Source organism: Cynocephalus volans, chromosome 12 (genome assembly GCF_027409185.1).
Source record: "Cynocephalus volans isolate mCynVol1 chromosome 12, mCynVol1.pri, whole genome shotgun sequence".
NCBI classification, from domain to species: Eukaryota; Metazoa; Chordata; class Mammalia; order Dermoptera; family Cynocephalidae; genus Cynocephalus; species Cynocephalus volans.
This window is the reverse complement of record NC_084471.1, coordinates 86,675,207-86,687,826: the sequence shown is the minus strand read 5'-3', so window position 1 is coordinate 86,687,826 and position 12,620 is coordinate 86,675,207. Positions and strand designations below refer to the sequence as shown.

Below are 12,620 nucleotides of genomic sequence, written 5' to 3'. Positions count from 1 at the left end.
TGGCTATTGTAAATGGGCAGGCTTTCTTGATTTCTCCTTCTGCATGTTCACTATTGGAGAAAAGAAATGCTACTGATTTTTGTGTGTTGATTTTGTATCCTGCTACTGTGCTGAAATCATTTATCAATTCCAACAGTTTTTTTGTAGAGGTTTTAGGCTCTTCGATATATAGGATCATGTCATCTGCAAACAGGGACAGTTTGACTTCATCTTTTCCAATCTGGATGCCCTTTATTTCCTTCTCTTCTCTGATTGCTCTGGCTAGTACTTCCAACACTATGTTGAATAGGAGTGGTGAGAGTGGGCATCCTTGTCTAGTTCCTGTTCTTAAAGGAAAAGCTTTCAGCTTTTCCCCATTCAGGATGATATTGGCAGTGGGTTTGGCATATATGGCTTTAATTATGTTGAGATACTTTCCCTCTATACCTAACTTATAGAGGGTCTTTGTCATGAATGAGTGCTGAACTTTATCAAATGATCATATGGTCCTTGTGTTTGAGTTTATTAATATGTGTATCACATTTATTGATTTGCGTATGTTGAACCAACCTTGCATCCCTGGGATGAATCCCACTTGATCGTGATGAATAATTTTTCGTATATGTTGCTGTATTCTGTTTGCTAGTATTTTAGTGAGGATTTTTGCATCTATATTCATCAAGGATATCGGCCTGTAGTTTTCTTTTTTGGTTATATCTTTACCTGGTTTTGGTATCAGGATGATGTTTGCTTCATAGAATGAGTTTGGGAGATTTGCGTCTGTTTCAATCTTTTGGAATAGTTTGTAAAGAATCGGTGTCAATTCCTCTTTGAATGTTTGGTAAAATTCTGCTGTGAATCCATCTGGTCCTGGGCTTTTCTTTGTTGGGAGCCTTCTGATAACAGCTTCAATCTCCTTTATTGTTATTGGTCTGTTCAAATTTTCTACGTCTTCACGGTTCAGTTTTGGGAGCTTGTGTGTGTCTAGAAATTTATCCATTTCCTCCAGATTTTCAAATTTGTTGGCGTATAGTTGTTTATAGTAGTCTCGAATGATTCCTTGTATTTCAGATGAATCAGTTGTAATATCGCCTTTTTCATTTCTAATTTTTGTTATTTGAGTCTTCTCTCTTCTTTTTTTTGTTAGCCATGCTAATGGTTTGTCAATTTTATTTATCTTTTCAAAAAACCAACTTTTTGATTCGTTGATCTTTTGAATTGTTTTTTGGTTTTCAATTTCATTCAGTTCTGCTCTGATCTTAATGATTTCTTTCCGTCTGCTAACTTTAGGTTTGGATTGTTCTTGTTTTTCTAGTTCTTTAAGGTGAAGTGTTAGGTTGTTCACTTGCCATCTTTCTATTCTTCTGAAGTGAGCGTTTAATGCAATAAATTTCCCCCTCAATACTGCTTTTGCAGTATCCCACAGGTTTTGGTATGATGTATCATTGTTTTCATTAGTTTCAATAAATTTTTTGATTTCCTGCTTGATTTCTTCTTGGACCCATATGTCATTAAGTAGAATGCTGTTTAATTTCCATGTGTTTGTATAGTTTCCAGAGTTTCGTTTGTTATTAATTTCTAGTTTTAATCCATTGTGGTCTGAGAAGATACATGGGAGAATTCCAATTTTTTTGAATTTATTGAGACTTGATTTGTGACCTAATATGTGATCTATCCTGGAGAATGATCCATGTGCTGATGAGAAAAATGAATATTCTGAGGTTGTTGGGTGGAATGTTCTGTAGATATCTGCCAATTCCAATTGGTCTAGAGTCTTGTTTAGATCTTGTGTTTCTCTACTGATTCTTTGCCTAGATGATCTGTCTAATATTGACAGTGGGGTGTTCAGGTCCCCTGCTATTATGGTATTAGTGTCTATTTCCTTCTTTAGGTCTAATAGAGTTTGTTTTATAAATCTGGCTGCTCCAACATTGGGTGCGTACATATTTATGATTGTTATGTCTTCTTGATGGATCAGTCCTTTTATCATTAAGTAGTGTCCCTCATTGTCTCTTTTTATGGTTTTTAGTTTAAAGTCTATTTTGTCAGATATAAGAATAGCTACTCCAGCTCGTTTTTCTTTTCTGTTTGCATGGTAAATCTTTTTCCAACCTTTCACTCTTAGTCTGTGTGAATCTTTATGGGTGAGGTGGGTCTCTTGTAGGCAGCATGTAGTTGGGTCCTGCTTTTTGATCCAGTCAGCCAGTCTGTGTCTTTTGATTGGGGAATTTAAGCCTTTTACATTAAGAGTTGTTATTGAAAGGTGTTGATTTATTCCTAGCATTTTATTGGTTGTTTTGTTGTCTTAGGTGTCTTTTGTTCCTTGCTTTCTGACTTACTGTTTGGTTTCTTTGTTTGGTGGTTCCTTAGGTTGTAGATAGTGGTTTTGTTAGCTTGTTTTCTCTTCATGAATGCCATTTTTATTATACTAGCGGGTTTAGATTTTTCTTGGGTTTTTATGGCAGTGGTAGTTATTTTTCAGGAACCAAACCCAGTACTCCCTTGAGGATTTCTTGTAGGGGTGGTCGTGTAGTAGTGAAATCCCGCAGTTTTTGTTTGTCTGAGAAATATACTATTTGCCCCTCATTTCAGAAGGATAGCCTTGCAGGGTAGAGTATTCTTGGCTGGCAATCTTTGTCTTTTAGTATTTTGAAAATATCATCCCATTCCTTTCTAGCTTTTAGGGTTTGTGATGAAAAGTCTGATGTTAACCTGATTGGGGCTCCCTTATAGGTGATTTGACGCTTCTCTCTTGCAGCTTTTAAGATTCTCTCTTTGTCTCTGAGTTTTGCCAATTTGACTATGACATGTCTTGGAGAAGGTCTTTTTGGGTTGAATACATTTGGAGATCATTGAGCTTCCTGGATCTGAAGATCTGTGATTTTTCCTATACCTGGAAGTTTTCTGCCACTATTTTGTTGAATATGTTTTCAATGGAATCTCCATTTTCCTCCCCTTCTGGAATACCCATGACTTGGATATTTGAGCGCTTAAGGTTGTCTGATATCTCTCTCAGATTTTCTTCAATGTCCTTGATTCTTTTTTCTTTCTTTTTGTCTGCTTGTGTTATTTCAAACAGCCCATCTTCAAGTTCAGAGGTTCTCTCTTCAACTTCGACAAGCCTGCTGGTTAAACTCTCCATTGTGTTTTTTATTTCGCTAAATAACTTCTTCAGTTCAGCAAGTTCTGCCACATATGTTTTCAGGACATTGATTTCCTTGTACATTTCCTCTTTCAGATCCTGTATACTTTTCCTAATTTTATCATGATGTCTAGTTGAGTTTTCTTGTATCTCATTCAGTTTCCTTAGAATTATCACTCAAAATTCCTTGTCAGTTATTTCAAGGGCTTCTTGTTCTATAAGATCTAGAGTTTGAGATTTATTAAGTTTTGGTGGTGTACTTTCTTGATTTTTTGTATTTCTGGTATCTTTTTTTTGGTGTTTATTCATTGTGGCAGGGGGTTTCACAGTCCACTGGTTTGAGACTAATGACTAACTAGGATTTTGCTGTGGTTGCCAATTTGGTATGACTCCCTCCGTGACTGCTCAGTTGGCCTCTAGTGCCTTGTGTGTGTGGTTGCCTCGGGTCTTGGGCTTCTCCGGGGAGCCACCTTTCTGGTCAGCTTGGACTCTGCTGGGCTGGTGGATCACGTACCACAGGGTGTGTGATCTCTGTTGAGCTTTCACTTCCTGTGCAGGACTTCTCCCCGTTCCGTGTGCTCTGGCCCAGGCTGTTAGATCGTGCAGTGGCGACCCCACCGGGTATGTGGTTTCTGTCGAGTCTCCGCCTCCCTGGCCACACGTCTCCCCCCTCTGTGCGCACTGTGCTGGGCTGGGGTGTGTCTTCTGCAACCCTCTGTCTGTCAGCTGGGCCTTCAAGACCCTGCTCGGCACCGCCTCGCCCAGGAAGTCTACCAGGTTTCTGCTAGGCACAGACGACCGGTCTCTCTGGGTGCCTTTGTAGCACTGTGTAGATCTTTCTCAGGTCTTGGTCACCTTTGTATCCCCCCGGTATAAACTGAGTCTAGCGCCCGCCTGCAGCCTGCTCTCTGGCAGGTTCAAGCGGACCTGGGAACTCTCCTACCACACTATTCCCAACCAGAAATTCGTTAGGCTTTTTTCCAAACTGGTGGCCGCAGAGATGGTATCTGCCTCCCAGTAACAGGAAGTTTACCAGGGGCCGGAGTCCAGGGTGTGGTGGAATGACAGTCGGCCCGCCCGTACTTCCTTGCCCTCCCAACACTGGCCCGGGACGCCCCACGCCACCAGCCCTGCAGAGAACCGCGGAGGGAGTGGGAGAGGAGGCCGGCCCGCAGGCTCCGGAAAGCCCGGCACCAGGCCAAGAAAGTGGGAGGGCTCAGTGATGGCCGAGCAGGGCGGAGCTGCCCGCACCTGGGAAAATGGGGGCAGCACCAGGGCGGTGAGTGGCCTGGTGATGCAGGCGGGAGCCGCGTGGGCATCCACCCCCCGAACAGAGCTGGACCAGGGGTCACTCACAGTGCTGTGCCAGGTCGGGCGCTCACTCTGTCTCTGGTTTGTCGCCTTCCGTGTTCTCGGCAGCTGCCGCCTCGGGCTGTTCAGTCGCGGCGTGGTTCGGGCGCTCCCAGGAATCTTCTTTAATGCCGGCCTGAAACCTCGAATCCTGAATAGGGCAGCTGGCCGCCTTCAGCGCGGCCCTGGCCTCTGGGGTCCTGGCTGCATCCACAGCAGCCCTGGTGCCGTGTTCCCTGTTTCGAGACTCGCTTTTGCAGCTAAGAAACAGTTCTTTTCCTGCTCCACACTTCAAAGCTGTTGCCTGTAAGTGAGGCAGCCTCTCCTGTTGGGGGGCAAAGTGGCGATCACCCCCCACGACCGGCCAGTAGCTGCAGTCCTCCCTTAAGAGATGGCAAGAGGAAGGTCCACAAGTTTCCCGGCTGCCTGAGGCCCAGTGGCCGCCTTTTCCACCTCAGCTACTCCGCGCCAGCCGCCGCAGCCAACGCCATCTTGAAACTCTATTGTTTTCTTTTAAATTTCAATTCCTAGTTGTCTCTTGACCGATACACTTTTTTTTTTTTTTAAGTTCTCCAGATTATTCTAACATTCAGCCAGGTTTTTCTCCAGATTATTCTAATGTTCAGACGGGTTTGAGAACTCCTAACAAAATGTTTGATGAATAAGGGAAGGATAAATACATTTTTTTCTCCTATTTTTAGCTATCTTTAACCTAAGTTCTGTGTGAAAATACTTTAGCAACACCACCTTGGCAGTCAAATAGTCATTTCACAATTTTTATAGAGGATTGCATTTTAATCAAACCAGTTGTGGTTTGACTCCTGGCTGTGCAGGGCTCTGTCATATTTGATGATCTGGTGCCTAGTACAGTACCAGTCACCTAGTTGGCACACAGTAAATGTTTGTTAAATAATGGTTGAACTATGTGACCCCAGGCAAGCAATTAATTTCCTCTGGGCTTCAGTTCCCTCATGGTAAAATGGAGGTTAATGTGCTGCATATATCACTTGGCTGCTGAAAGTATCAAATGAACGGGAAACATTTTTTTTTTAACTGTTCAATGCTACACATTACAGTGGCATCATTAACTTCCATTACCTTTCCAGTGCTTCAGCGGCTCCTCTCCTTATTTAAAAAAAAAAAAAATAGGCAAAAAAAAAAGTCCTACAAATAAACCAATGGGAAGAAGGGGACAGAAATGTCCAGCACATCATAAACATCAAGGTGAGAAAGAGACTTCCACAGAGTGACAATGAAAAGATACTGCAAGTCAAGACAACTGTAACACCACAATCTGGCAGAAACTGCATTTAATCTCTACTCACAAAAACAGACTTGGCAAAAGAAGACACGTACCCAAAATACACCCTGCAGAAGTTAACAGGAACTTAACTTCACCTCTAAGCCATCTGGAAAAGGATTCATTAGAAGCATTTTATGAGGCATAATTAGATCTCATGACTTGGGAAGTGGGAGGACAAAAAGCACATCACATGAAATTACAGAGCAAATGGCCACCAACAAGATGGAATACTTACTCGCGCTGTAGCTCTCCTAGTCTAAAAAGTGGTGGCTCTGCTTTTTCTGCCGAAAACATTTTCTGCCACAGAAGAGGACTTTTTTCTAGTTTTCATACCTCTCTTCCAGTCTTACCCAGAGTCACTCTTTCTTTCCAATAATTCCACTCTAAAAACAGCTGCCTAATACTAATCTTTTCCTTTCTCTTTCCCAATCCAATCCTTGTGTTGCAACCTTAAAAATTTCCAACTCTTCCTCTTTATTTTACTAAAATTTACCTCAAATGTCCCTCCATTGTTTGTGCTTCAACACGACAACCAAATTCTATGAGAGATCTGTCAAAGCTTAGTCTTCATAATTCCCTTCAGGTGGAATATTAAAAACAAAAGTAGTTCAGCTACTTGGGCTAGCCGACATTCAACTGCCCCTCCCAATTTCTCATTTTTATCTTCTAATTTTCATTAGCCCTAAAAGATAAAAGGAAACACAAAAATGAACATACTACCTTCTCACATACTTTTGAGACAAAGAGATCACTTGCACCTAACTACACAAGTAGCTGCTACCTTGCTAAAAGTACTATCCATAGCGCAAACACTGGAGTGACCAAATGACACTCTCCTCTCAACTCCAATTGCCATTTAATTCCATGTGAGTTACTGGATATGAATTTAAAACCATCAAGAAAGATGTTAAGGGTAGCAGAGAACTGGGACTCCAAGAAAAAGGAAAATTATTTAAATGTACGATCCATCTCCTGTGCCCAGCTGGTCACAGAAAGCACTTTCCTCAAACATTCTAGGAACTGGATCTGCCACCTTCAAAGACTCACCTAGCATTCAAGCCAATACACAAGTTGTGCAAGTTAGCTCATCCTCTTCAAGCTGGGTAAATTTTCCTAAATTACAGCAGTTGCTCAATTTCTTCAGTTTGTATCATTACCAAAATCATCAAACAGCAATCCAGCCATTTTCCAGGAAGACATGCAAGTCCTGAACTAAGTCTTCCTTAATTCCATATGTCAGATTTTTTCACTGACAGATGTGGAAAATATCAGCTTTTATTACCACTCGGCAGTTAAGTCCCCACATATTGTCCCTACCTGCAAAGAACACTAACGCAAGGCAAAAAGAATAATGTTGTTGACGTAATATCAGTGCTATAAGCACAGAAAAGAGGCAAGAAATAGTGTCTGAAAAAACATTAATCTCCAAATCATTACTCACATTTCTCAACTTTTGTGTAAAAATTTCTAGATATTAAATACTAAAACACCAACCTAGATATAAAAAGGTCTGGAGCTCAGCCCTCCTAACTCAGGGGCTAGCCTGGTTCAACTACAGACTCAATCTCTCAAATTCCTCACCTGTTAAAATGGAGCTAGCACCTCTTCTACCTCTCTCATAAGGCTATTTTGAGGAATGAGGATTCACAGAAGGATTATGCATAAAGCACCATGCTATGCAAGAATACTGTACTTTTACAGGAAGGCAGCTTTACTGAAGAGGAAGGACCCTGAAATTTGCAGGGAGACACATCTGGGTTCAAATCCTGTCTGTGCTCCTACTAGCTGCTCCCATGTGTAATGAGACTCTTGGGCCTCAGCTTCATTCTCTTCCAGGTGAGAACAATATTATCTCAGAAGGTTGTGAGGATTAAATAACACCGCACACAAAGAGCACCTGGCACATACGGCACGCAGCAAATGTTAGTGCCCTGTCATAAACAAGGTTTTTCTGCAAAAATATGATTTGTCCTTTTCAGCTTTGGCCTTAGTCCTATACTAAGATTCTAGGATTCAGTTTGCACAGGGCTTTCAAAGGTTTAGAAAGACAATCATATTATGCAGAAAATATTTTGTTTTGGAATGGCAACTAGACTCTTAAGGTCAAAACAAAACTGAGAATGAGCTTAACTTCACTGAAAAGCACATGATTGTCAACCAAGCACAATCAGTGCTTTTTACATTTCATATAAACAAACCACGAGCTGTTGCTAAAACCCATTGACCAAGCACATGACCTACCATCTAAAGTGTCATTCTGAGTTCACTTTTTCTCTCAAATTCTGCAGAACGTAACGAACGTGAAAAGCATCTAGATTTAGGAGTGTAAAAGCCCCCTTGCAGCCTGGAGGGCCATCAATCATAAAGCCCTTATTTCATCGCCAAGCTTCGCTGTCCAGAAGTTCAGATGTCACTAGGTAGCAAAGGGGCGCTTTCGTATGTTAAATTAAAGCCACAAACATGGCTGCTCCCAAAAGGAGATAATGTGTCTGAAAAAAAGAATTGCTTACCTCTTCCCATTTCCCCAGCCTCACTTAGGGGGTTGACAGTAACGCCTCCTTAGCAATGGGAGTTTCCACTGCAGGAAAGGACTCTGATCCATTCGTGCCAGTCCTGAACTCACCACCTCCCCTGCTAGGTGGACAGACCCCAGGCGGATTCTGACCTTGCAAGAAATGCAAAGGCAATTTTGGATTGCAGAAGCCAGGCGTCCCCGACCTTACCCCTGCTGGAGTTCCCGACCGTCTCGGCTCCACCAGCCACCCCGCGCTCCGACGCCAACACCGCCAGGACCAGCAGCCGCAGGAGCCCCATAGCTGCCTGGGCCGGGCCAGGCCAATGCCAAGGTTGGGGAGGGAAGCGGGTGTGCGCGCCGGCGCCCCGCGACCTCGCCCGCGCTACCTCGGGGCGCTCGCGCCGGGTGCCATCGCCCGCCGGGTGCACCCGCCGCGCACCCGCCAGCCCCGCTGTCGCCCGCGTGAGCCCGGGCCCCAGCGACAGCTCTCCTCTTCCGGCACTTCACCCCGGCGCGCTTCTCCGCACCGCGTCCCCGGCCACTCCGTACGTCACCGCGGCCGATCCGCGGGCCGGGGCGGCGCTGGGGGCGTCTCCAGGCGGCGCGCGCCTCCTCCCCGCGCGCGGGAGCTCCCAGCCCCCAGTCCCCAGCAAGTGCTGGGGTGAGACCCGTACTTCTCGCTTTCCTATCTCTCCACTTACGAAAGCACCGTTAGAATACAAAATAACTCTCTGTTGCGGCCTAACGTCCCCAGGCTCCTGTTCCCGGGTTTAACGGTCCTTTGCAACAACAGCAAAAAAGAGGAATCCGGTGCTCCTTCAACCCCTGTTGTTGCGATTTTTGCAACAATGGAAAACTGTTTCCCCCTGTAGCGTTTGCCGTAGCTAAGAAGGCTGATGTTAGTATAAAAATGCCAGGGGAATCCAGTTTCTGTAGTGGTTACTGCGCCAGGAATGCGAACCACATTTAAAAATAAAGTTTTGTTTTCTCTAAGCGAAATATCCTCGAAGACTCACCACCTCAATCCGAACTTCCCCTCTCAAATCTCATACCTGAGTGCTGTTAAAGGGACAGTAGTCCATGTGACCGATGGCTGGCGAAATCATTGTGGGAATAGATTCATAGACTCACAGTTGTTTTGGAAAATTGGCCTGCTTTCCTTTCCTTTCCTGCTTTTTAAGTTTTTCAGTGATGTATTTTAATGAGCAAATATATCTTGGAAATTACTGTGCATTTAGTCCACTACTAAGCTAGCAGTCTGTAGCAATAACCACAATGGTATCGGGCACAACTCCTTTCTGTCCTTCCACTGCCTGATCCGAAGTGTCACACCTTTGGTAACTCTGTCTATTCCTATGGTGTTTGGTCACTCTCCCACATGCCCCGATTCCTATACCCTCAGTAGATGAAATCCCAGGAAGATGACAGGAGCGCTTATGATAAGGGTAGCATTTGACTCAGTGGATAGACTATTCAATAAATTGTGTTCTGACAAAGATTCTTTGCTTGGCCAAACTTTAGTCAGCCTTCTGAATCTTCTGCTAGGCCTGTTTGTGCACTTCCTTGTAAAATCCAATTTTAGCTAAGAATCCTGCTAAAACAGATTATTTAGCCAGAACCCCCCCCCCCCACCTCCGTATCTGATCAGGTTCCTCATTCTCCATCAACCCCCAGGTGATGTCTGATCACCTCACCCTGGCCCCTCTCAACAAGAATCCTGTTAGGTTGGTTTAGCCAGAATCCCCCTTACCCGAGGTGTTTCTTCTTAGTAATTTCCATTCCCTGAACACACCCCACCCACACCTCCCCTGCTGGACCTGCTTCTTGGCTGTAAATTCCCACTTGCCCGTGCTGTGTTTGGAGTTGAGGCCCATCTCTCTCCCGCAGTGCAAGACTCCCATTGCAGTGGTCCCTATATCTATGGCCGTAGCTCTGAATAAAGTCATCCTTACTGTGTTTTAACAAGTGTCATTGAATAATTTTTCTTTAACAGTTCTAATAACTGATTAGCTGCACTGTACTGAGCAGAGAGGATTAGAACTCTCTCACACTAACTGTTGAAATAAAATATCGAAGTAATAAAAAGAATAAGAGAGCTAGAAGAAAATGTATATTTTTTAAACAACTTGATCTCAGAATGGGAGGAATTTTCTAAGCAAAGAAGCAAAGGAAGAAACCATAGAGGAAGATTGGTAGATTTGGCTACATAAATATTTAAATTTTATGAAAGTCAAAAAAGATTTTTTTTTTTGAAGACCAAAGAATAAAAATTGGCAAAGGACATGAATAGGAAACTTCATACAAAAAAGAAATACAAGTGGCCGATAAACACATGAAAATAGTTCAGTCTCACTAGTATACAAAAAAATTAAATTAACAAACTAAAAGGTAAATATTTTAAAAGAATAAGAACAACCAGTGTGGATGAAAGAGCTCAGAAGGCATTCTCAGATAGAGCTAGTGGGAGTGTAAATTGATATAACTTTATTTATAGCATAATCTGCATCAAATTTTTTTAAAACCTTATTTTCATAGCTTCGATATAATAATTCCACTTTTAGATTTAAGTATGTAATTAGATACTCATATAAAAATTAGTGTACACAATGTTTATCAAGGTGTTATTTATAAGAGCAAAAACATCTAAAACAACCTAAATGCCCAATGATAAATAATTAGTTAAATAATCTATGATACATCCATGTAATAGAATCCCATGTGGCCCTTTATTTATGTTTTAAAAGGCAACTGATTAATTTTGAAGTATTTATGAAAAGGCAACTTACAAGGGAATAAATATATACAGTACGAGGCTTATTTTGTTTTCTTTTAAAATATACATTCATGGTTATGTGCATAGAAAGATGGGTTGAAAAAACATGTATCAAAATATTTTAAATAGTTATCTCCAGATGGTTGAATTAAGAATAATTTTCTTTACATGCTTCTATGTAAAAGTTCTACATTGAAAGTGTATTGATTTTGGATAAGAGAATATAATTTTTAAAAAGATACATATAATTATTTTTTTTCTTTTGGTGACTGGCAGGTACAGGAATCTGAACCCTTGACCTTAGTGTTACAAGGTGTCTCTCTAAACAACTGAGCTAACCGGCCTGCCCCTATACACATAATTTTAAAGGTTTTAAAGCATTCAGGATAAAAATCCATCTTCCTAAGTATGACATGTAATGCTTTTCATGATATAGCGCCTGTCTACCTCTCCAGGTTCTTGCTGCAACTAAAACCAAACTCCTCTATACTGGCCAAACAATTAATTTCAATTCCCTGATCTAACCCCATTCTCACCCCTTCCCACCTGTGCTTTGCAGTTCCCCATGCTTACTGATGACAGACCTATCAGCAATCTGAAGAAGGGCTCATTACCTTAGCTCCCAGATACTGTGACAGCTCGGGAGGATGATTGGCTGGGATTCCTTGCTCATGTTAGAGTTCCACTGAAGTCCTGAGAAGCAAGCAGGCTCAGAGGCTTTGCAGATGAGCTTGTTTTTCCTATGTATTGAAAGGAAATGCAGGAACTGAAAAGATTCCCAAATCCAAGATATGCATAACTACAGGCTTAAAGTCTGTCTAAAATTTAGAAAAGAAAGAAAGGAAGGAAGAGAGGGAAGGAAGGAGAAAGGAAGGAAGAAAGGGAAGGGAAAAAACCCATCCTAGCTTTTTGATTAAACCCCACACCTTAAAAGGAGATGAGAGCAGTAATCCAGGGGCAAGGCAGGAATGATTATGTGAAACTTGCCCATTTATCCTTTCCCACTCTAATCTCACCTGCATTCTCTGTTTTTTTAACTTTTATGCTCTTCCTGTGGGTAGTAATTTACATTATTTTGACTGCTCATTAAATTAAATTCAATAAATCCTTGTTTAGTAACCATTATATGGAAAGTATTGTTAGGAAATTCATTCATTTGGTCTGTAAATATGCATTCAGTGGCCTCTGTGTGCCAGGCTAGGTGCTGGGTACTGAAAATAAGGAAACAAAATGTTTCCTGGCTGCAAGTAGCTCATGGCCTAGTGAGTGATTTTGAGTCATGTATGAATAATTGAACCTCAGTATGCAAAAGTGCTGTAACAGAAATATAAAGAATGATTGTGGTAAAGATTGGGAGCAATTAACCTACTGTCAGGGTTCAGGAAAGGTTTCACAAAGAAAGAGGTGTCTTCAGTATGGTTTGAGAGCTGACAAATACCAAAGAACTAATTGGAGGTATGGATGCAAGCGTGAGTATTTCATGCAAGAAAGAGAGAATTATATGTATTTTATACGGGTTGCACAGAAGTGTGAAACAATAGAGCATGTTTAGGGAATT

At 42.1% G+C, this 12,620-nt stretch overlaps 1 protein-coding gene across 1 annotated transcript in view; it reads right to left on the bottom strand.

Moving 5' to 3' along the window:
- The window catches only part of TM7SF3 (transmembrane 7 superfamily member 3), a 49,998-nt gene extending 41,206 nt beyond the window's left edge, over positions 1 to 8,792 (bottom strand). Inside the window, exon 1 of the mRNA XM_063074787.1 lies at positions 8,498 to 8,792. Coding sequence (XP_062930857.1) covers positions 8,498 to 8,588 — 91 coding nt within the window. The 5' untranslated portion in view covers positions 8,589 to 8,792. The remainder of the gene's footprint in view (positions 1 to 8,497) is intronic.
- Between the last annotated feature and the right edge of the window lie 3,828 nt (positions 8,793 to 12,620).